Source organism: Oculina patagonica, chromosome 13, assembly GCF_052425735.1.
Source record: "Oculina patagonica isolate OP01 chromosome 13, crgOcupat, whole genome shotgun sequence".
Taxonomy (NCBI): domain Eukaryota; kingdom Metazoa; phylum Cnidaria; class Anthozoa; order Scleractinia; family Oculinidae; genus Oculina; species Oculina patagonica.
The window spans coordinates 33,090,164-33,114,536 of NC_135770.1; the positions used below are offsets into that span (position 1 = coordinate 33,090,164).

General features: G+C 40.1%; 2 protein-coding genes across 3 annotated transcripts in view; one reads left to right on the top strand and one right to left on the bottom strand.

Annotated features, from left to right (window-relative positions):
* Positions 1 to 17,451, bottom strand: part of LOC144635158 (uncharacterized) — a 39,880-nt gene extending 22,429 nt beyond the window's left edge. The window contains exons 1-3 of the mRNA XM_078494217.1: positions 17,254 to 17,451; positions 15,834 to 15,963; positions 15,002 to 15,067 (exon numbers count right to left, since the gene is read on the bottom strand). The gene's annotated coding sequence lies outside the window, so the exon portion shown is untranslated. The remainder of the gene's footprint in view (positions 1 to 15,001; positions 15,068 to 15,833; positions 15,964 to 17,253) is intronic.
* Positions 17,452 to 18,188: 737 nt separating this feature from the next.
* LOC144634265 (uridine diphosphate glucose pyrophosphatase NUDT14-like) lies at positions 18,189 to 23,994 on the top strand. 2 transcript variants are annotated; one of them, XM_078493170.1, is made up of 4 exons: positions 18,189 to 18,546; positions 21,083 to 21,126; positions 22,844 to 22,908; positions 23,329 to 23,994. In XM_078493170.1, the coding sequence occupies exons 1-4, from the start codon at positions 18,343 to 18,345 to the stop codon at positions 23,799 to 23,801; spliced, it is 786 nt and encodes a 261-aa protein (XP_078349296.1). In that variant the 5' UTR covers positions 18,189 to 18,342; the 3' UTR covers positions 23,802 to 23,994. The 2 variants fall into 2 exon arrangements, with proteins under 2 accessions (XP_078349296.1, XP_078349295.1); XM_078493169.1 differs by lacking the exon at positions 21,083 to 21,126 and adding an exon at positions 22,487 to 22,530.
* The last annotated feature ends 379 nt before the right edge of the window (positions 23,995 to 24,373 follow it).

Sequence of the window (24,373 nt, forward strand, 5' to 3'; positions counted from 1 at the left end):
CAGCTATAAAGGGTATCTCTATTGGCAAGGAAGAGACAAAACTATTACAATACGCAGATGACACAACAGCAATGCTCGCCGACACTAGCTCGGCCAAAGTACTATTTCAAGTATTAGACCTTTTTAAGAATATCTCAGGCCTCAAGATCAATAACACAAAAACCGAGGGTATGTGGATTGGTTCATCAAAAGAAAACAAAGCACAACCGTTTGGCATTAAATGACCTAACGAGCCAATTAAAGCACTGGGGGTGTACTTCACGTACGACCCAAAACTATTAAAAGAAAAGAATTTCATTGAACGTTTGGATAGTATTAAAAAACTTATCAACATCTGGTCCTCTAGAGGTTTATCTGTGTACGGCAAGGTTACAATCATCAAATCCTTTCTTATTCCAAAATTTGTTTATGTTTGCTCGGTACTGCCTACACCTAAAGAATTAGTGAAAGAATTGAATCAACTGTTGTTCAAATTTTTATGGAATGGAACGGATAAGGTCACCCGAGTTTCGGCAATAAATAAATACGAGGAAGGTGGTTTAAAAATGATTGATTTAAATTGCATGATCAAGTCTTTAAGGCTGGCATGGATAAAACGCATATTTAATGACAACAACGGAACATGGAAATCATATCTAAACCACTTGCTGGATCCCATGGGAGGGTTTTTCTTTTTAAATTGTAACTATGATATAAAGGATTACAACATCTTCTCTCAGTTCTACAGTGAAATGCTCTCTTGGTGGTCGGAGTTTCGTGATTCCTTTGCCTCTCAACGAGATTGGCAAAATATTATTTGGAATAATAAGGAAATTCGTATTGAAAAAAGACCAGTCTTCTACAAAAAGTATTTTGAGGCGGGAGTGATTCGTATCCAAGACCTACATTTTGATTCAAATATAAACGATGCACTCAGCCACTGGTCAGACAAGATAATCAATATTAGTTATTTGCAATGGGCTGGCCTTCGCCATTCTATACCGCCCTTTTTAAAGAATATTATTTCCTGTCCATCTTTAGCTCCTCTATCCTTCTTTATTGACGACAACATCTTTGACGTCAAAAAAAAGAAATCAAAAGACTATTACTCACTTCTTGTTCGCAAAATAGCACAATTTCCTAATATCATAAACAAACTGCAGAACGATTTTAACTTTTCTATCGATCAGCTGAGACAAATCTTTAGTCTGCCACACTCTGTTGTACCTGAATCTTATGTAAAAGGATTTCAATTCAAAGTGCTCAACTCTATTCTATACACTAATTCAAAATTACACAAAATAGGCTTTAAAACAGACGACCTATGTTCATTTTGCAAGGCAGAACCGGAAACCTTGTACCACCTTCTTTATCAATTCTCCTTTGTTAAACGATTCTGGAGTGAGTTTCAAGGTTACTGGCACCAAATCTCAAATCAGCAGGTTCATCTTTCCCTCCAAGATGTTTTATTTGGAATATTATCCAAACCATGCCCTTTACTCAACTTACTGAACTATTTTATAATCATTGGAAAACTACTTATATGGGACTGCAGAAGATGCCAAATTCAACCCACAATTCAAGGATTTCGTACTAAAATTGCCATTAAATATGAAACGGAAAGTAAGATCAAAAAGAAAGATTATTTTAAAAAAAAGTGGGTACTAATCCCAAATTAATTTATGTAATTTCCTCTTTTTGTTAGTCACGTAGATGGCATTATTACTAGTAATAGCTGTCACTACAGTACCCCCGCTAGCTTAGACATCTGTGATTGTAAAAGTGTTGTGATTTATTGTTGTAGAATACATGGATGACTGGAAAACAATTAAGGGTCTAAACTGAACGTTCAACTTTTATTGGTAATGGGTTATTCCAGAAAAAAATACACACCCCGCCGACGGATGGCAAAAGTTTTTGACCCCCCCTCCCGCCCGGATTTGCCAGATCGCTAGACCCCCCTCCCGTTTCCAAGCTCAAGGACCCCCCTCCCGCCCGGATTTCCATTTTTTTTTAAGGCCCTAACTGGAAACAACAGGCTAAAGAAAAGACGGAACATTTCATCCAAAAGATCCTTGTTTATTATAATTTTCAAAACTGGGCTAATATCACGAATTTTGCGGGTCAAATTTCAACATTTCAAATCGGATTATTTTGATCGCGCGTGTTACGATTGAGTGATCTCCGGCACACTCTCCTCGAAAATGCCACTTGCTTTTTTCCGAACCACGACAAAAGTACAAGACAAGAAATTTGTAAGTCTTAAAAAATTATCTAAATATAAGAAAAACACAGTGAAAAAAGTCCTCAATGCGCTAATAAAGAAAAACTTTAATTTCAGTTGTCGGTGAGGAGGCGGCCTCAGAGATTGGCGCGTTTTTTACTGTTTTTACAAGATCGAGTTCTCGCTGTTTGGACTGTTAGTGTGACATTTACTTTACTTGAGCTTATCAATAAGGCTTTTCAAACTACAATAATTTTAAACTTTGTTACCTATATAAGATCGAGTTCTCGCTGTTTGGACTGTTAGTGTGACATTTACGTTACTTGAGCTTATCAATAAAGCTTTTCAAACTACAATAATTTTAAATTTTGTTACCTATAATATTATGGGTCTGTAGGTCAACTGGAACTCTTGCCTTTCTTTCAAGAATTCAAGTTTTCATGCGCAATGTCCACGTTCTTGCTTCCATAATGCATCAGTCAATTGAAACCCCAGCCCCCCGACCCCCGGGACTTAGCGGGGATTTAACGCGTCCAAAGCCGGGATTTAACGCACTTTTAACGGCGCGTTAGCCCCGGTGGGCGGTGGATTTAACAAAAAGGCAGTAGACCGGGGCCGTGGAGCGGTGATTTAACAGCACGCGATCACCTGAAGCGGGGACGGCAGCCGGGATTTAACATAAAGGACTAAATGTTTTTCTCAAAATGTTCGTTCTGAGAAATCCGTTCTAAGAAGTCTCCACGCTTCTCCCTTGATAAAGCCTTTCGTGACGCCTGGGTTTGTATTAAATGTGTTTGGACGATAAAAATAGACTCCTTGAACTTGAAATCTGCCACCTTTGTACACTATCGTCTCCAAGAAAGTAGTTTCTGTTTCTGAGATTTCAGCAGTGAATTATATCGTTGGGTGAAAGCTGTTTGCCTTTAGAAGAAATTCTTCTATTTTGTCTCTTCTTGTGTCCCACGTCAGTTTAAAAGACGTCGTCAATTAATCGTTTCCAAAGGATAGGCTTATTGCTACTTGTCTGAGTATTTCGTTTTTTATTTTGGCCGTGAAGATGACAGCAGAAACTGCGGCGATTTTCGTGCCCATGGCTGTTTGATGTGCTTAAAGATAACCTTTTCCACTGAATTGGAACGAGCTTTCTTGAAAGATCACACTGAACATCTCTCTTAAAAACCTGTTAGTTACGGGAGGGTTTCCTTGATGAAATTCTTCGTGTTAACGAGACAAGGAAGGCTTTTTTTAGGCTGTTTAGGCATGGCAGTGTAATCTTCTCAATGAAGTTATTAAAGTCTGTCGCACGAAAGCTTGTCGCTGTGCTATCGGCTGAAGTAGATGGTCAACGAAAGCTGAAATACGTTCTGTAGGGCAATCACACCCCGTTATTATGGGTCTTCCGGCAGGCGTGTTCATAATGGCTAATTTCGGGTTTGAAATTTGACAAATTTGTGTCTCTGACCACGAAAAACAATTTTTAATAGGTTTTGGCGAAAACAAACTACATCAGGTTTCTTTCCTACCTCATAACTATATATGGACAATAAATGAAAGAAATAGATTTTTCAACTTGTGCAACGAAATCAAGATTTTTGTCCGGTTTTTTCCTGAAAGTCGATTCGAATGCCCCCGCTATGCGGGGCTTTTAACAGACGTCCTGGCCCCTAGGGCGGGGAAATAAGCCGGGTTTTAACACTTGGTAAATGTTTAATTCCCCGGTAAGTCCCGGGGGTTGGGGGGCAGGGGTTTCAATTGACTGATGCATAAACTGGTTCACATATCAATCGTAAGGCATGGATAATAAAGTGGAAGTAGCCAAATAATACACAAATTGTGTATACGCATGTTAGCCAGCAAAACGAGTTCTCGGGATGGCTAAAATAAACAGAAAAGTACAACCTGCAGTCGGCCTTTCACTTCGCATTTTGTTGCAAAACACTGGCTCGGGTGGCCTGGGTACCGTAAAAATGTTCCAGGCATTGCGTGCTCGGTCGAACGATCGTAAAGTTGTTGTTATCCATTTAACACGCTGGTTCTTCATGAATAAAAGGACCTATGAAGGTAAACGTGAAGAATATGAGGTAAGGACACCATAAACTGGAAGACTAAAAGATTTGCCAATGCAAACTTCTTCTTTTAAGTGGGAAAACAACTTACGTTCTTTCACACAAGATGGCGGATGAAAGCCCTCAACCACGAGGCGAGCCTTCCCATGACCACTTTGCGCGCTTTTTCCCATGACCACTTTGCGCTCCTCGCTGTTGAGTCGAGATTTGACTCGGTATACGGAAAAATCTCACCAAAAAATGGACATCATAAAGAGGCATGGATATATACGCGGGGACTCCAAGGATGCCTCCTCGGGTTTGGCCTCTGGGCCAAACCCTGCGGGGGCAATTATTTGAACTATTTGAACAGCATGACAACTGTAACTGTCTTTTTTCCTTTTCTTTCTTCTTTTTACATTGTTTAAAGCACAAAGATAATTAAGATATTCTCCTATCTGTTGTATCTCTTAATATTCAAGCTTTGTAGTATTGTTAGTATTAATTTTTGTGAGCAATGTAATCGCGTTTGTATCTTTCATGTGAATAATCTATAAGTAAATAATCTCGGTACTGTTAGTTAATATATAAGTGTGTTCGTCATCATTGTATTTTGTAGAGTTGTTATCGTAAGCTAACTATATATTTATCTCTGATGTAATGTATATGAAATGATTCATATATGAACTGCGGATGTATATGAAAGTGATAAATGATCGTCGCAGTGAATTTCCAATTTAAGCAATTGGAATAAAGAAGCCTGAAAAAAAATTCAGGGCTTCAACGGGATTCGAACCCGTGACCTCCGCGATACCGGTGCGATGCTCTACCAACTGAGCTATTGAAGCCACACATTGGGAGCGAGGTCAATTGTGAGTTCATATTTTCCCGTGAGAGGAGTGAAATGATGTAATGTATATGAAATGATTCATATATGAACTGCGGATGTATATAAAAGTGATAAATGATTTACCTCGCTCCCAATGTGTGGCTTCAATAGCTCAGTTGGTAGAGCATCGCACCGGTATCGCGGAGGTCACGGGTTCGAATCCCGTTGAAGCCCTGAATTTTTTTTCAGGCTTCTTTATTCCAATTGCTTAAATTGGAAATTCACTGCGACGATCATTTATCACTTTCATATACATCCGCAGTTCATATATGAATCATTTCATATACATTACATCATTTCACTCCTCTCACGGGAAAATATGAACTCACAATTGACCTCGCTCCCAATGTGTGGCTTCAATAGCTCAGTTGGTAGAGCATCGCACCGGTATCGCGGAGGTCACGGGTTCGAATCCCGTTGAAGCCCTGAATTTTTTTCAGGCTTCTTTATTCCAATTGCTTAAATTGGAAATTCACTGCGACGATCATTTATCACTTTCATATTTATCTCTGATCGTAAGTTATTTGTAGGTAATCTATTCTTCTGTAAGTAACTTTAATGTAAGTGGCGTATATCATTGTAACTTATTTTTTTGTTAGTAATTATTCTAGTTTTGTAGTATTGTTAGTACGTTCAACGGTTATAATGGACAATGTAGACGCGCTTCATGTGAATTGTCGATACTGTTAGTTATTTTAGTATGTTTTGTAATTGTTGTGTCAAATGCAGAATAAAAAAAAAATTAAAAAAAAAAACCTCATCAGATATTTCTTTTTCAATTTTACTTATTTCAGTTAGCCGGAAATTCTCCGCATTTGTTGTTGCGGGGAGGCTTGGATAGAGTCGTGTTTCGATCTTGGCAGGTGCGCTTGGTAATACGTTTACTGAAGACATTGTATATGAAAGACATATTTATTTTTCAATTGATCTGTTAATTTATTTCTTATTCGAAGTAAATAGGAAAATTATTGAAATTGAACAGGTCGCACGGTCGTCTCTAACGGAAATAGTCAAGCTGTTTACAAATTTATCAGAAGACACGGCACGCGAGATATTAAGATATGTGTTTTGGTAATGAATTTTTTCGTAAGCTTTTCCTCGGGAGTTAAAACAAGCAAAAACAGTAGATGGTTAACCATTAAAAAGGTTCTGTTCTCTGTCAACTAAATCGCAATGCATGAAATAAGTTGTGGGAGAGTTTAATCTTTTTATATAAGTTCTAGCTCCCAAATGCGAAACATTACTGATTGATTCCTAGTAGTAAATTAGACATATTAAGATCGATAATTATTTTTTTAAACTGAGCATTTGTGATTACAAGCTGACCAAGTGGTGTATTATCATCTGTGGGCAATTCAATACGATGTTTGTAAAAATTAGTTTTAAATTCACTCGCCAACCTTTCGAGAGTGTAATGACCAGCTAAAAATGGCACATCAACCGGCTTTTATGTTCATCAAAAAAAGTTAGAGAGATTACATGACAATAATTTTATGAACTGAGGTCGTGGAATTGGTTGGTCAAATTATACAGGGGGTTTGAGGACGCAACAACAGTGGGCACGACCATTGTTATTCGTATTAAAAATATATCTTTCTTCAAATATGCAAAATGCAGGCTCTCATGAAATGGATGCAAACACCGCAAGTTGATAAAATTGCTACTGCAGCACAAGAAAAGGCGTCGGCACCTTTACTGAATAAATACCCAAACGCAGACAAGAGCAAATTTGTTGCACAGGTTGAGTTCGCATACAACCATACAGCGACAGCCGACATTTACTATAAGGTAGGCCCTGGCCATTTGTTAAATGTTTTTGGCTCGGACAGCAAATATTGGAGTGAAGATATGAAAAAAAGCGCTCGGGTTGACTCAGTCTTCAGGCGGCTTTCCACAACAGCTGACACCAAGCGGAAGAAAAGGCTCATCTTTGCCTATTCCCGCGGTTGGCTTTCACGACCCAGCACCAAGTTTGAAAAAATTCTCAACGGAGAAGTGAACATATACGCTACAGCCGACGAATACTTTACGACAAAATTCAGAGAGGGATTTTAAAAAACTAAACTTAAACATACCACAGGAAAAGAGTCAATAAAATGGCTTGCCGATCCTAATGTGAGCTACTGGCCGCAGCAGCTTAACTTTGCTGTCTGGTGTGCGACAACGGGCTGTGGTATTAGTCGAGAGATTTGCGACAAAGATCACTTAAATCTGAGTTTGCCGCCGAATGTGTACGACAACAAGTACGACGTGGCTTCCTAGAAAAGAATATGCGCTGAGTTCGGTGTTGACCCGTCAAGCGATTTTCGTTTGACAAGAGGAGCAAACAACGGATTGGGCGACGTTTATATCTATGTCATCAACAGAGGGCCAACTAATTCTGGAGCTGATTATCCTGGTTACAATTTATTCAGCGACGAAGGTGGAGCAGCAACCAAAGGTATCCTGATTTACTACATTGAACCAGATGATGCGTTGTTGGTTTGTCGCGAATAAACCAATCAATCGAGGCTTTTGTTTATTGCGTTTTAGGTTCTCAGGTCAACGTTAGAAGCAGCATACTTGGCTCAGGTGGACGCGCAAAGGAAGCGCAAAGTGAGTTCCTTGTCTTGGTAGAGGATGCAATAAGGCAGCCAGATCTTGCGAAGTCGGTACAACGCTACCAACTTGCCATTGACGAGGCAAAGGTGAGGCTCAACCTTGCCGTGTGTCCGGGGGCCTGGCTGATGCCCGCGAGAATGTTGATAAATACAGAAAGCACGGCTGGACACAACAACCAGCTTAAACAAGCCGTGCAAGGCATAAAGCTTGGAATAAACAACGGAGTTAATATAAGCACAAAAAAGCGGCTCTTCAACTCATGGCTGGTGGGAAATCGAAAATTAACCAGCCAAACAGCCACCCTTCTAACCCAATTCACAAAGCGGCAACAGCTGAATCAAAAAAAGATCCAACACATGCTGCAGAACTAACTGATCACCTGCGGGCCAAGAAGCCACAGAGCCTGACGCCGGCAAGCCTGCCGGCAGTGGCTCTGGCAGTGAGACACATGAAATTAACAAAGCAGCTGTCGCTGTTGGCGCCGTGGGAGCTGCAGCTTTGATTTACACCCTAATACGTTAACGGCGCTTTTTTATGTATTTTTCAACAAGGAAGGCTACCACAGCAAGGATAAGCAGCCAGGTGTGGTCAGCCAGAAAACCGATGGCTTGACCCGCGGCTTTGAAAAGAAAGCTCACAATCGAGCCAATGAGCACTGACAGAGCTGATGCCACCTTTCAGCCAACATTTGTCAAGCCTTTTCCCAACGCTTTGCCAGTGGCCTTCAAAGAGTTGGTAATGGCACCAATTACAGCACCAATCGTGACACCAGCAGCAAGAAAGATTGCTGTCACTGTCACGCCATATTTTTTGAAGATCTCTTTGATCCTCTCACGAAGTGGAAGCTCCCTTTCTCTTTCCGCAGTCTGCGTTTGCAAACGCAGGAGCTCCGCAGTTCTTTCCGCAACTGTTTCTTCCGCGGCTTGTTTTTCCGTGGAGGAGGCGTTTTCATCGTTGATAACTTCCCTATCTTCCTCGTTTTGGCGTTGCATCTCGGCTTCTTGCTCTTTCAACTCTTTCAGCTCATCCAACGTTCTTGTGGTGTTGAGCCTTTTTTCCAGGGTGTTTCTTTCTCTCTTTTTGGCCGCGAGGCTTGCCCTGAGTCGGTCAACCTTTTCTTTTTCTTTGGCCATGCTTTTTACTTGTTTATCGAGAGCCGACACCTCTTTTTTTGCGCTTTCAAGATCTTTTTGATAATCTTTTTTTAGTTGCTGCAGTCTGCGCAGTTCTGCCTCATTTTCAAGATTTGAACCAGTTCATCTTGAAGCTGGGTGATTCTTGCTTGAGTTTGCTCTAATCTATTTCTCAGATCTTGCAATTTTCGGGCGGATTTTTCTTTTTCCGATGCGAGTTTTTGGGCCTCTTGAAGTTGTTTTTCAGATTCTATTAATCTTTGGCTCTTATCTCTTATATTTTCATTATATCTTTCGAGATCCTCTCTTATATTTTCATTCTACCTTTAAAGGGAATCTTCTGACATCTGACCAAGTTCCCTTCTGATTTCTTTTGAAATATTTGGATTTAGCTGCTGTTCACCTGTACTCCTTTTTGTGGTGAAAAGGTCATATAATTTTTTTACCAGATCCGACCATTTTTACTTGTAATCTGCCCTTTAGACTGTAAGAGGCTTCAAGATTTGTTGATGAGCTTTTTGGAAACACCCTTTTTAGAGCATTCCATACCCTTTCGTTCATTAATTGCGCACTGCCAAGCAAAAGTGTTTCTTCGTAGGAGGTGTCTGACAGCCCGCTCTGTTCGTGCTGCATTGTTTGCATTTCGTGTTGTTCGGTGTGGATTCATCGACCGGCGGGTTGTGTCGACTTCTTGTTTATCATCATCATCTTTATCATCATGAACGTCATGGTCAAGATCTCGGTCTAAAGCAGTGTCCTCGTATCCAAAATGACCACCGCCTTCTGCCATTGCGTAATTATATTTTCGATTTAATTTTCAATTTAACATTTAATTATGCTCGTATGATAAACATGGCTGTGCAAGCAAACCTTCGGCCAACGCACAATGAGAAAAGTCTCGGCGCAGTGAAAGCCGAGCGCGCTGTCAAGCGTAAAACTTTTGATCGCACGGAGGTAAATCCGGAGGAAACGCTGTATGTCTCGGTGCCCAAGCTGAACGAAAACGAAGTCATCGTGCCTGGCTCACCCGGGGGGGGGGGGTACTCCCATAAATTTCGGATAGGGGTGTGCCGCCAAGGTTCTTAAACCCTGATCCTATTTAAGGATAAAGAAAGCGAAAATTGATACCCTTTTTAAGGCCCAAAACTGAAAAATGACACCCTATTCAAGGGAAGGAGAAGCGTTCCGTGACGACGCAAATAACGGCTAACCGCGCACGGCAAAACACAAATCTTTATAAAATCAAAATCGCTTTACTAACGCTTGAACGGATGCCTTTTTACGTTTAGCTGGGCGTTTATTTTAGCTGATAGAATTTAGGTACCCTATCTAAGGATCACACCGGGAACACATTGCCAAAAGGAGCAAAATTGATACCCTATTTAAGGACTGAGAACCTCAAAAACCATACCCTATCGGGCGGCACATACCTATATAGCCCATATATGGGAGTACCCCCCCCCCCCCGGGCTGGCTCACTGGCGCTGCGCTTCAACATCAATTTGAGTGGACGCCATGTCAACAACCTTCTTGTTGATAACGTCAGCCGATCTCTCGTTGACAAACTGATCGTGAAGTATGCAGGCACTGTCCTGCAGGACACAGTAGGTTTTGACATTTACAAGATATCTGAGATATACTTTTCCTATCGAAGGAGGAGCGACACAACATGTTGCTTGATGGCATTCAGAGTGAGGTCCTCAACAAAATTCGCTCAAATGCTGGTGACAAGAAAACATCCGGCGAAGACGCAGAAAACAAACTGAGCGAGATTTACGGCACAAAATACAGGATCCGGCTTGACCACCAGATTCTAACCGACCACGGGGCATTTTATCCACAGGCTCTCTTCAATTATCTTGTTTTTGAACTGAAACTTGCGCCGGCCTCACAGGTTGTTAGAGGCTCCGATCCATCAAAACTGAAATACAAGCTGATAAACATTCAGCTGGAGTACGAGATGATACGCAGCAATACACTGGCAGATGAAGCGCGAACGTGAAGTGGTGACATTCGCAAAAGGCACTGACACAAGGCTGAATCTAAGAGTCAACCCACAGAGAAGGTCTCTGAAAGGCATCTTGCTCCTATTTGTCGAGCCCCATATTGCTGGTACAAGGAAGTCAGAAACGTACTTAAATCCAGACCTGACAAAAGTCAGCGTAACAGTCAACGGCTCACCGAACATGCTGTACAACAACGGACTTGAAGGAATTGATATTTGGGAGGAGGTCAAAGGAAAAAATAAAACACAGCACATGAATGCAACAAAATTTTATACCGACAATAAGTTCGGACTGCTGATTGATTTGCGATCCATGGCAGATCATGCAATACACGAAAACGGCACACGACTTGTCAACACAAAAGATGGAGTCCAGCTGGAACTCGAGAGGAATGCAAGCGACTCAGGTAATGTGAACTGCCACATTTACGTCATCAGCGACGCTCACATGAACATAATTAACAGACAGTTAGAATCTGTGTTGTACTTAATATAAACATGGACCCAAGCAAGATACCCTTCAACGCTCTCATTGTGGGCCCGACAAATTCAGGCAAATCGAGGTTTGTGGTGGACCAGATCTACGGCCCTTTCCGCGGCAAATTCGACTACATCGTGCTCATCTGCCCGACATTCGCGCACAACAAGACCTACCACCGAATTGGTGAAAATGATCCACGAATGTTTGTGATAATATGCGAGCAGCACGATGTGGAAAATTGGTTGAAACTCGTGAGCTGGTTTTTCGAGGGCACCAACACGCTTATAATCCTCGATGACTGCGCAGCCTCCAAGGGCGCTCAGGAAAGGGCGCTCAGGCCAGCTGGTGAATCTTGGCTTTTCTGCTCGACATATCGGCATCAGCGTTTGGGTGCTGACCCAGAAGATAACCAGCATCACACCTTCCTTCCGGGAGAACGTGACGGCTATCGTTCTATTTTACACTCCCTCGGCCAAAACCACGAAGTCAATCTTTGATGATTACGCCGGCGAACTCTCCCACGATGAGTACAAAGGTCTGATTTCAAAGCTGAAAGAGCGAAAGTTCTCTTATCTTGTGTTCTCGCTTCGCCACCCCTACGGGGTTAAGTCATATTTGAATTTAAAAAAATAAAGCTGTATATATTGTTGCTAATTACACAATGGCTGAAGAAGAGGTCGTGTTAGCAGAAGTTATGAACCTACTTCAAGCCGAGCCGTCGAGCGGGCCAGCTGGTAGTATTGTGCCAGACTTAACCAGCTTAACCGCCCCCGGACCTGACATTACTGCTCTTCGTGAGCAGCTGGCCGTGCTGGTATCTACACGTAAAGCCAAAGAGGCTACCGGAGTGTAGTTAACACATGAGCAGGTAAAGCGACTGAGCGACAAAGATGTCGAGAAATACACCAAAAGGTACGAGACATACGTGGGCTCAAAGACAACAGCAAGTTTGATCGACAGCTGCATTGTTCTTGTAACCAAAGTGGTCGGAATGTCCGTTAACATCAAAGGCATCGACGCTTATCAAAAAGAACTCAGAAACGACTACATCATAAAACATAGAGCTCTCCAATCTGGCCGACAGCCTTGCTTTGAAGTGCGGATAGTTTCTTGCTGCGGCCAACGCGGCGCTGATTACCACAAAACCCATTCATTTTAACTCGCATTTGGAGAGAAAGGACGAAGCAAAATTGGAAGAAATACCTGAGCAATCCTCACCAACTGCTGAATAATTGCAAACAAATTTTGAGTAATCGCTGAGCAATCCTCACCAACTGTTGAATAATTGCAAACAAATTTTGAATAATTGCCAAGCATTATTATATTTGCTTAACATACACCTTTGTTGCAACATGTCTACCGAACAATCCGAGAGCGCGCATTCGCAGGGCGAGTCCCAGACAGCAAATTCACAGGTCGATATCACACAGCAAGCGACAACTCCAACTACAACTGCAACCACGCAGCGCGCAAAAAATCCCAAGCGTGTGGCTGCAGGCAAATTGGTTGCTGAAAAAAGGCGGCTGACCCGCAAAGAACAGAAAAAAAAATAGCTGAGGCTGAAAGCATTATCGCAAACAACAAGGCGAAAGCCACCACCGCGGCCCCTGAGCCAGCCCCGACTACAGAAGACGAAAGCCCAAAGTGTAGCGGAAAAAAAAATAGCAGTCTCAGCACCACCCAATGGCTTGCTCTTGGCAGCTTAATCGTTTCATTAGTCGGGCTTTATTACAAACGTGAAGTGCTCAAGACCGTATTCAGCAAAAAAAAAAACGCCTGAACCTGCGCGTGTTGAGCCACAACCTGCTCGCGCTACACAGCCTAAAGGTGTAAGACATATGGATTATAAAAGGACACCTCTCATCATATTAACATGAAGAAAGTTGACGTTCCCCAAGTTCTTCTCTCTTCCGCTGTCATTTTCGGTATCGGGCTGATATGGTACGACTTCAACGTAAAGGTTTTTCATACAGTCCGCGACCCTTTGAATGCCACCTTATATGACACGGACGCAGAAGAAACAGATTAAATTTTGTTTGAAACTTTTGTATATATTGCTATACTATCAAACGCTACTACGTCCGACAACAAGCTTGTTAAGACCATCATAGACGCGGCTACTCTCACTGGTTTCGCCGCCGGCCTCGACTGGGTCGCAAAAAAGGTTGTAAAAGAGAATTTTACCTCTGACCCCAGAGGCAGTGCGATGAACTACGCGAAGTTCACTGCCGTCATGGCGGGCAGCATTGCGCTCAAATAGTACCTCGAGGACCAAAAACCCTCCCCACAAGCGCCTGAAATTAATGATTTGAAAAAAAAGACTCTGATATATAACACCATGGCAAGTATCGCGATTATGGTTGGTGGGGCTGTTTTAAACGCCGCTGCTTTTATCGGTGGCAATTGTCTTGCGAGGGCGCTCGGCGGGGGTGACAAAGCTGCACTTGAAGAAAAAGTGCGCCATGATAAAGCTCTCGAACAACTGCTGTTAATTGTTGACTCCTCTGCCAGCGATGGAGGTAAGCTTATGTTTATTGGGCCGTAAAACGTTTGCAGAACATCGGACGAATATCTTGCGGCTGCCATTTTGGCATATACACTTGTGATGATACTTGTTCAATAGGAAATAATTCTGGCGCACTTTTGTATATAGTCAGTGCAGACATTTCTTCAATAAAAATATTTTCTGTGTCACATCCGCTTCACTGGACCGCGAAGTCACGCGCTTCATTTTTATGCTGTTTGCGTTACACACATATAAGATGAGGGTTCTGGCCGCAGCAGTTTAAGCGGTTTTTTCCCCGAAACGAGGTGAGAATGGGAGCCGAGTTTCGGGGAAAAACCGCTTAAACTGCTGCGCCAGAACCCTCATCTTATATGTGTGTCATTACAATAATATTGTTGACAAAGGTAAGCTCACTGTACAGTATAGGTCCCAAAAGACAGATTTAGAATTATTCTCAAGGACGCAACTAACCATGCAGTTGAAACGAAAACGCACAAATGGTTAAAACGATTCTGTTAAACAGTTTTTGAAAATAAGGATATTTCGCAATTTACATCACATCGTTTGAGGAAAACACAACTTACAAACCGATTAAAAATCAGTTTCTTTTGCTGTGTTATACTCGTCTGTCGATGTTTGGTTCAATATTGTGAAGACCAATTTATTTGCCATCGTGACATTATTTCGTAATGTCCTGTTTTTAATACCTTTGCGGTTATATTATGTTAACAATGAGCTTGAGCACTTTGTTGACAAAGTTTAGTCGATATTGCTTCAGCGGAACATGAACTGTCTCATGGTTCGATTGACTCTTTACATAACGTGGATAACAGACCAGCATTTGGCAAGTAACTTGTACATATAGCTGTTGTGTAAGGTTACGTCTTAGGTAAGAAAATGGAAATATCCTTGATTTCTCTGAAGTAGCCATACGACGACACAGTTGGCAAAGACATTAAAACAATGATTCCAGAAAAGAAACATAACATAAAATTGGTACTTTTGATATTCAAAGAGCTGAGTTACCCTTAAACGAATTAAAAAAATTAACGTTCTGTAGTTGGGCGGAATAGTGATGCACTCAAGAGCTAAACCTTAGAGAAGTATGTCTGGAACTATCACCAAATAATATCCCTACCTTCAAAGTTTATCTCTTTAATTTCTTTGCAACGAGCCTTCGTGCTACACTCCTCACTTGCTCTCACTGTCACGAAGTGAAACAGGGCATGTCAATTTATCAACTGGTGACGTATCATACGGCTATTGTATTATAAGTGATGACTAAGGGCATTTCTGTGGTTAAACTATCACAAAAGAACTTGAAGACGCCCAAATTTGAAGGATAACTTAGGATTGTGTTCCTATTTCCATGTGTTGAACAAGAGATTCTAAAATTCCTTTTAAAGACAACTGAATTGCATTAACTAAGTACACCGAGAACCGGCGACTTATACAAAGTAAACGCCAACCAATAACTAAACAACGCAGCCTAAACAAATCCAGAACTCATCAATTGTAAGAGTTACAGTGACGATATCAGCTACCATTTACAGCTTTCTCAAATTTCTTTGAAACTTTGAATTATAACAAAGCCGAACGCAAAAAACTCACGTGACCAAAACAAAAACTCCAAAACTCAAACGGGGAAAATATTTCAAAAATAAGATCAGTGCCAGTCTTGATTACAAAACATGCATATGATTAATGTAGTATAATTGTTTTTGACTTATGAAATTCGCATTATTATAAAAGTTATGACAGACTGTCTTCAGTACAATTTATTTTTTTGTGTAAACGGTTATTGCATGCGCCAGTCCTAAACAAAGATACGTAAATCGAGGGTAAAATGTCTAAAATATTCGACAGAATCTCTTTATAAACAAAGTATTATGGTACAGACCTGGTACAGTGTAATCGATTCAAATCAAAGACAGAAGAATACTTACTTGGAGACAGAAGTTTACACTCACCTTTAGCCAAGAAAGCAGCACACACGAGGCCAGTAGATTTACGTTTGATAGCATGAACAGAACGTGTGGCCGTTTCGCAGTATGGTCAGCAATTATCACGAGATCAGTCCAATTTGCATACCGTTGTTTTCTTGGATCAAAACAGGAAGTTTGAATTATTATAATATTCCTTTCTATTAACTCTGGTTCAGTCAATTATTTTCCAGGATTTTTTTTCAGTACAAGTTTCTTTATTGCCCCTGGTTAAACATTACAATAATATTGTTGACAAAGGTAAGCTCGCTGTACAGTAGAGGTCCCAAAAGACACATTTAGAATTTTTCTTCAAGGACGCAACTAACCATCCATTTGAAACGAAAACACACAAATGGTTTAAAAAGCGATTCTGTTAAACACTTCTTGAAAATAAGGAAATTTCGCAATTTACATCACATTGTTTTAAGCAAAACAGAGCTTATAAACCGATTAAAAATCAGCTTCTTTTGCTGTGTTACTTGTCTGTCGATGTTTGGTTCAATATTGTGAAGTCCAATTTATTTGCCACCGTGACATTATTTCGTAATGTCCTGATTTTAATTACCTTTGCGGTTATATTATGTTAACAATGAGCTTGAGCACTTTGTTGACAAAGTTTAGTCGATATTGATTCACAGAGGCGGCGGAGCGTTTTGGAACGTGGGGAGGCTAAGACTGACCCAAAAATACTCGGCGGGTTTTCGGTTGCAGCAACTTTTTTCGTTCTAGCAACTTTTTTGTTTTCTGGGCAGTTTCTATATTGAAGAATTCCGAAGATTCTCCGATTGTTGTTCGAAGGCCATACGAACGTTTCCGATCATTTCCCGAACTTTTCCGAAAATAAACGAAATTTCCCGAAGACTTCCAAGGAAGTTTTGAAGATGAGACAAAATATCTTGATAAACCAAATTTTACGCTGGGCTCGCGATATTTGCGGCACCTAAACCTTGGGGAGGCTCAGCCCCACCAAAATTTCGTTTGGGGAGCTACACCCATCCCCCCCCCCCCCACCCCCTGCTCCGCCGCCTTGATTCAGCGAAACATGGAATGTCTAGTTCGATTGACTCTTTACATAACGTGGATAACAGACCAGCATTTGGCAAGTAACTTGTACATATAACTGTTGTGTAAGGTTAAGTCTTAGGTAAGAAAATGGATATATCCTTGATTTCTCTGAAGTAGCCATACAACGACACAGTTGGCAAGGAAATTAAAAGCGAATGATTCCAGAAAAGAAACATAACATAAAATTCGTACTTTTGATATTCAAAGAGAGCTAAGTTACCCTTGAACGAATCCGAAAATTTTATGTTCTGTAGTTGGGCGGAATAGTGATGCACTCAAAAATAATTAAGCTAAAACTTAGAGAAGTATGTCTGGAACTAACACCAAATATGATCCCTACCTTCAAAGTTTATCTCTTTCTTTGCAATGAGCCTTCTTGCTACACTCACTTGCTCTCACTGACACAAAGTGAAACAGGACATGTCAATTTATCAACTGGTGACGTATCATACGGCTATTGTATTATAAGTGAGATTAAGTACATTTCTGCGGTTAAACTTTCACAAAAGAACTTGAAGACGCCCAAATTTTAAGGATAACTTAGTATTGTGTTCCTGTTTCCATGTGTCGAACAAGAGATTCTAAAAATCATTTACACAAAAGACAACTGAAGAGATAAAGCAAGTTTGCATTAGGAAAATCAGAGAATAGTGTTGTTTAAAGTAATTTTTCAAGTTATGGTCTAAAAAAATGACAGGGACGAAAGTTACATGTAACTTAATTTAATTACTTACCTTTAACCAGGAAAGAGGTACATACGAAGCCAGTAGATCTAACAAAACGTACGTAATGTACAAGTTACGATAGCATGAGCAGAATCGGTCAGTAATTGTCACGAGTCGAGATCGGATTTGCATACGGGCTATCTAGGAGAAAACAAAGATTTTACATTATTATAATTCCTAAAATTCTTTTTTGTTAACTCTTTTGCGATCAGTTCGGAGATTCGATCGCTACTAAACACTCGTGACGTTTGTCGATGACTTTGAAACGTAAAAATTGTAAACACCTATACTGCATGTCAGTTTTTGTTCTAAAATCGGTAGCCTTCTTCTCGAGCCTTGAGACCATCAGGCGTAAACAGGTCTAAACAGTCTAAACAGGAAAATTGGTATAACAATAGATCCGCCAAAAAATTGCGCATAATTGCTTGTTAAAAATCATCTCCTCAAACTTAGCACAGATGTTGACTATGTTTAAATATTCCCGTGAAGTTATAGGACCCCCTCTTTGTGAGATCACTATATAGCGATTGTTCTAAAATAACAGCCCCACCAAGCCCCACCAATTGTCAAATGAGACGTCATGATAAGAGGGTCCCGGGAAAAGAGGGACTTATTCTATTGGGACCAAATCTGCAAGGCCCAAATCCGGTCCAGTTTCGGCCCATTTATGACGACCGAGAAGATCCTGGGGAAGACTGAGTTTGATGGCAACTGCATCTTTACGACCGGGTAAAATTTTATTTTTATCATTATCATCGCTAAGTGTAAGCCAAGTGATAAACGTAAGTGTTAGATTTGTATTTACCCGTTGTCTGAAGAAGATGGAAGGACTTGAGATTTCCGAGATGCAGGTTGTGCCGTGTGTGGACTCTCGTTTCATTCAGCCGTCAAGAGTTGTATTCAAACAGGTTAGACATGCATTGAATATAAAGCTTACGCTTTTTTAAATTCATTAGTCTTTGTAATCTTCTATTTATGAATGAAGCGTAGTCGAGAATGTGTAGAAATCCAGGCGTCGGGGGCTGTATATTCTGGCATATTCTAGGGCTCCAAATGCCGGCCAGCGTGTGCTTGAACTTTTAGCCTCATTTATTATATGGCTACAATAGTACGCGCGCTCTGATTGGCTGCTGAGCGGGCATTATTTTCTTGTAATGATCGGGCACTATGGAAATTTTTCTCGGCTCGACGGTTTTTAAGTGATGACGTATAGCTGACGACGTCATCGCTTTATGCAGGGAGCCGACCGGCAGGATCTTTTTGTCTTTTTGTCGTTTTCGCGCGATCGAACAGAAATCAAGTTTAACTTAACAAGAAATCGCCGCGTAAAACTCAAAAGCAAAATACTCCCGTGCAGTCAGAATGGAACACCACAATGTATAAACGAAAGAGACTAAATTTTATATGATGGCATCTATTAGATTTAGTAGACAGAAATTTCAAATTCTTATAAAATACAGGGCCACTGTGAGCAAGAGACCGTTTGACCTTTCTCGCAGCTGAAAAGCTAGCTCCCGCGTATCGTGTGTCATTTATCGGAAGTCACACACTACAATATAACGCAATCTACTGTTGTTCAATTGAGCAAATCTACGAAGAAAATGTATTATTATCGCTTTATGCAGGCAGCCGACCGGCAGGATATTTTTGTCCTTTTGTCTTTTTGTCCTTTTCGCGCAATCGAACAGAAAACAAGTTTAACTAAACAACAAATCGCCGCATAGAACTCAAAAGTAAAATACTCCCGTGCAGTCAGAATGGAACACCACAATGTATAAACGAAAGAGACTAAATTTTATATGGTGGCATCTATAAGATTCAGTAGACAGAAATTTCTAATTCTATAAAATACAGGGCCGCTGTGAGCAAGAGACCGTTTGACACACTACAATTTAACCCAATCTACTGTTGTTCAATTGAGCAAATCTACGAAGAAAATGTATTATTGACATTGCATCCTTGGCCTGTGCATTCATAACTACTGTATTTATTTGAATTCCATCAGATCCTAACTATGCTATTTAGACAATCACCAACATTGCTTCTTAGGTTTAAACAATGTACACTACAATTTGATAACAGTCTTTATCACGTACAAGGTGTCGGCTACTTTTATTTACGTTGAGTTTATGACAAAAAATAAATAATAATAATAAAAATTCAAAATTATGTTAGACCCTTTCTGAAACGTCATCGCTTCTGCATGCACTGCATGCCGTTTATTTGAGTTGTGAGTAAAAGCTACTAGCGAGTGGGCAAAAACAACAAAAAATGCCGACAAAATATAACTATCTTTTCAATAACTGAAAACTATGACTTGTTTAGGTGAAAAAAACAAATAATTTCTTGTTTAACACACGAGTGAGTCATTTGATATTTCTGTAAAACATTTCAAGACGTGCGTGCCACCAACGATTCAGACAAATGTAAAGAAAGCGTTCGAAGCGAGCGCCGCCGATCGATCGATCGGCAAAGTGAAACTACCATGGCTCGATTCAGTTTCGCTTCGAAATACGTTTTTGGCCAAGTCAAGACGTTTTGCTGCAATTACATGTATAAATCATTTAAATTAAAGAAAAATACTTTCTAGTTAAGTACACAAAGAAGTTATAACCATGAAGAAGTCCGGGAGAAGTAAATACTATAAACATGTAAAGACGAGCGTGCCGCCACCGATTCACGCGCGAAATTTTATCCTGCTTTATCCACACAAAAAGAGAATGTCGGTGAAGTCTCACTTGACAGTTAAATAAATGCAACAGAAGGCGAAACTTTGGTACTTGCAGTGCACTCGCGAGAAACGAGAAACTTCTCGAGAGAAACGAAACGCGAGACGGTGGTAACTTACATTTGAGCGGTACTGTAAGCATACCGATACTTCTTTAGTATGAGCAGAGAGTATGAGCGACGAAGAGAGCCACAGAGAGCGTGAGCGAGTTTTACCTCCAGTGTTTTTTCTCTTGATTAACTCTTTTTTGAATAGTGCGTAAAGGCCATATAATAAATAACTTATTAACCTCGACCTTGATGTATTGACCTCACTGTCGCTCGGTCAATACATCAAGGCCTCGGTCTGAGATTCCCCTGTAATGACCTCACTCTTGGTTAATAAGTAGTATGTAATTTTCAGAATTTTGTGTGCCTTGTTCTGCGGGTAGAACGAGTCAAAAAGTGCCTATTCTTGTTTAAAGTATTCAAATAGTAGCCAAGTTCAATCAGTCCCTCTATTTCTTTTGTTTTTACTCTTTGTTTTTAGAGTGCATCGTTTTATTTTGCCCCTCCAATAGTTCCGTTGAGCCCTTTTATGAAGTTGGGTCACGCAACACTCGTCCCCACCGATACTAAGGATTGCGTGACAACCCAAGTATAAACGGCTGTGAAGAAGACTTTACAAACTAATCTGTAGCCTTCTCATGAATTATTTTTTCTGTTTTTACAAAAAAGAATGGTCTGCTCAGAGAATGGGACTATGTCAAGGAACACGATGAGTATGTCCTTTGACATTCTTTCATTTCACCCACGATCAGGCTAGTCATTTAAGTGCCCTATGATGTTCTATTTTTAATTACTCTTTGTTGTAACGTGGTCACGCTGCCCACATACAGTAAAGAGAGTGTAAACAGAATGTAGGGGTGCAAATAATTGGCCTGATCACAGGTTATCTTTTATTTTAAAACTTATAAACATGCATGCACTGTGTACTTCATGGCACCAGTTCTCAGTATTTATCATCAACACAGCAAAAAACCATAACCACAATGGCAGTTTTACAGATACTGTAGAACCCCGGTAACTCGAACTCGGATAACTCGAACAACCCCGCTAACTTGATCTAACTTCCATTTCCCTTGGACCCACTTTTCAGTCACTTTTACTCGGTTAACTCAAAAACCCCGCTAACTCGAACTGTTTTTCGTTTCCCTTCAGAGTTCGAGTTACCGGGGTTCAACTGTATTTCTGCACACTCAGTTCCTCCCTATCTCAAGGGTCTTTGAAATTCGATCTAAAAGAATGCGAGTATTTTTTTACTGATGATGTAGCAATACACATCTCTGATTGATTGTTACATGCTGAAATTCCAAACCAAACGGTAATTGTGAAGAACAGCTCCCTGTAACCAACTGTCGGTCGACAGGTTACTGACAAGCTACTGACAGGTTACTGACAGTTTCCCAAAACAGAAATTTTACAGTAAAATTGAGCAGTAAACACAAGAGTAAACTCGATGCAGAAAGCGATCAAAGCAGATAAACATTGTATTTTAACCAATCAACAGCCAATCAGACAATACATGGTTCTTTATTATAGGTACATCACCAGTACAGAATTTTTCAAGTTCAACATCCAGAGGTCTCTTGAACAGAGATGAACTGAGTATGCATGTCAGCTATTAGTCTCCTCTGTGACCGCTATTTGGGATGTCACGCAACACTCCTTCCAAAGAAGTGGCTACTCACATCCAAACAACATTCTTTTCCCATTGTCTTTGTGGTTTCTTTGCGGGGGGAAGCATTGCATGACATCCCAAATAGCGGCTGCGAAGGAGACCAGTCAGCTATTAGATCACAGGCTTTCACTGCATGCTGATCACTAGTGGGACTTGAACCTGTAAGCTCCATAGTCAACACTCAAATTCTCCTTACTGTTCTCCATACATTTCTACTGTACTAGTTATGAGAATTTGCTTAAAATTAAAGCAAATTTATCTTTGGTGATCATTTCTAGATTCTCATGACTTTTTCAATGTTTATTTATTAAAACTGTGAGGAGAAGTTTGATGTTGATCAGCCTTGTGGCTAAGAGAGTTACAGACAGATTATATTTGCAATCATGTCTTTTTATGCATAGAATGGTCGGGAGAGAAAATGGGACTATCTAAAAGTCCATGATAGGTACGTGAAAATTTTTTTTAGCTAAACTATACATGAAGTAGAAATTTAGTAGAATAAAAGTAGAAAGTAGAAATTTATGTTTATAGAAGTAATTCACAAGGGTAATTTCATCTTGCACATCCACTTAGTACGCACATAATTTATAATAATTATATTATTGGGCTTGCATGATTGCAAAATAATTCAAATCAACATTTCTTAACTTAATGAAGAAAGAAAGAATATATCAATTAAAACTTAAAAATCACACAAGATAAAATTGAGAAAGTTTATAACTGAATATTAAATTTTGAATGTGTTTATTTTTCTACAGTGTATGTGCCCTCTTATTCAATACTACAAGACAATCATTCATTCTTGTGAAGCAGTTTAGACCAGGTAATTGAAAGTAAACATACTCTACCGTGTAAATATTCATCTTTTCTGTTGCTGATTTGGTCTTGGTCGTTTGTCTCAAAGAGTCTCACGTTACTGTTACATATTAATTTTGTGAAAGATACAACACTATTGTACACAGTTAATTTTGTTGTATGTAATAATTATTATACCTTTTATTCATCGTTGCCCATGTCGCTGTGGGAGGCACTGTAGCCCAATGGTTTAAGTACTGGACTCTGGATTGAGAAATCCGGGTTCGAGCCCAGACCAGTGTCACTGAATTGTGTTCTTAGGTAACCTGAGTATCAGGCTTTTCTAAGGGGTAGGGAGAAAAGGAAGGAGCGCGAACGTTCTTAGGCTGGGGGTAATGCTGCAGTTAGTTAGTAATGGAAGTTTTTGGCTACTGTTTTTCCCTTTCAGCTGTTTACATGCACATTAACAGAAATCTTCACAAGAAAGTCTCAACTGACGGCAGTGCTGTTTCCATAGCAGCTGAAGACTCATCACTTCCTATTACTGCTCCTTTTAGTGAAGGAGTTACTTATGAACTCTGCGCTGGAATAATTGATAAAAACACAAGCCTGGCAAGTTTAATGAAACAAGAAATCCTTGAAGAATGTGGCTATGATGTTCCAGAGAAAAACCTTCAAGAAGTTGTGTCATTCCGTGGGGGAGTAGGAAGTACCGGTGCTTTGCAGACATTTTTCTTTGCTGAAGTAACAGATGAGATGTGTGTGAGTGAAGGTGGCGGAAATCTTCACGAAGGAGAAAGAATAGAAGTGTTTTATTTGCCTTTAGAGAAGAGTAGAGACTTTTTGTTTGACACAACTAAGCAAAAACCAGCTGGGCTTATGTTTGCATTTATGTGGTACTTTAATAAATTTAAGGTATAATGGTATAGAATATTAATGACACTCTGGCTTATGGTATAACTACAGAACATTGAATGTTAAAAGAAATCATTTAATGATCAATCATAAATGAAACTGTAACATTATTTTATGTGTAGTAATTAAGTGATAAGAAATTACACACTTAATGTAAAAAGTAATACACTTGTCACTGTAAACAATGCACTAAATTGGCAACTGATGAGGAAGAATTTGAATTTGCAAAGTACACATGCTTAATGTTTTCATAGCAACTAAATAGTTTTTGAAATGAAATAACTAACTGAACAAGTCAAATTAATAGCACATGTTATCGAGAGCTGCTATTTGAAGCTGTCTCATAGAGGGAATTGGGCATTCATAGTTTCAACCTTGTTCTGCAGGGAGAGAGAGACCCTGGGAGCAAGGTTGTCATAGTTTGACTTTGTAAAAAACCAAAAAAACAACACCTTTATGTAGTTCAGCTGAGATAGGGAAGCTATAGTATAATTTTGTATAATTTATTATGAGTACCTACTTTTCATATGACAGCCCTGTTACCTTATACATCATTGTAAAAACTGGTAAATGATGGG

Bases quoted from the DNA above. Each gene is read 5' to 3' on its own strand.
- LOC144634265 (XM_078493170.1), top strand. From the start codon at position 18,343: ATGGCAACTGCATCTTTACGACCGGGTAAAATTTTATTTTTATCATTA. The intron at 18,547-21,082 runs GTTAGACATGCA...TTTACAAAAAAG, and splicing joins CAAGAGTTGTATTCAAACAG to AATGGTCTGCTCAGAGAATG. The intron at 22,909-23,328 runs GTAATTGAAAGT...TTTCCCTTTCAG, and splicing joins TGTGAAGCAGTTTAGACCAG to CTGTTTACATGCACATTAAC.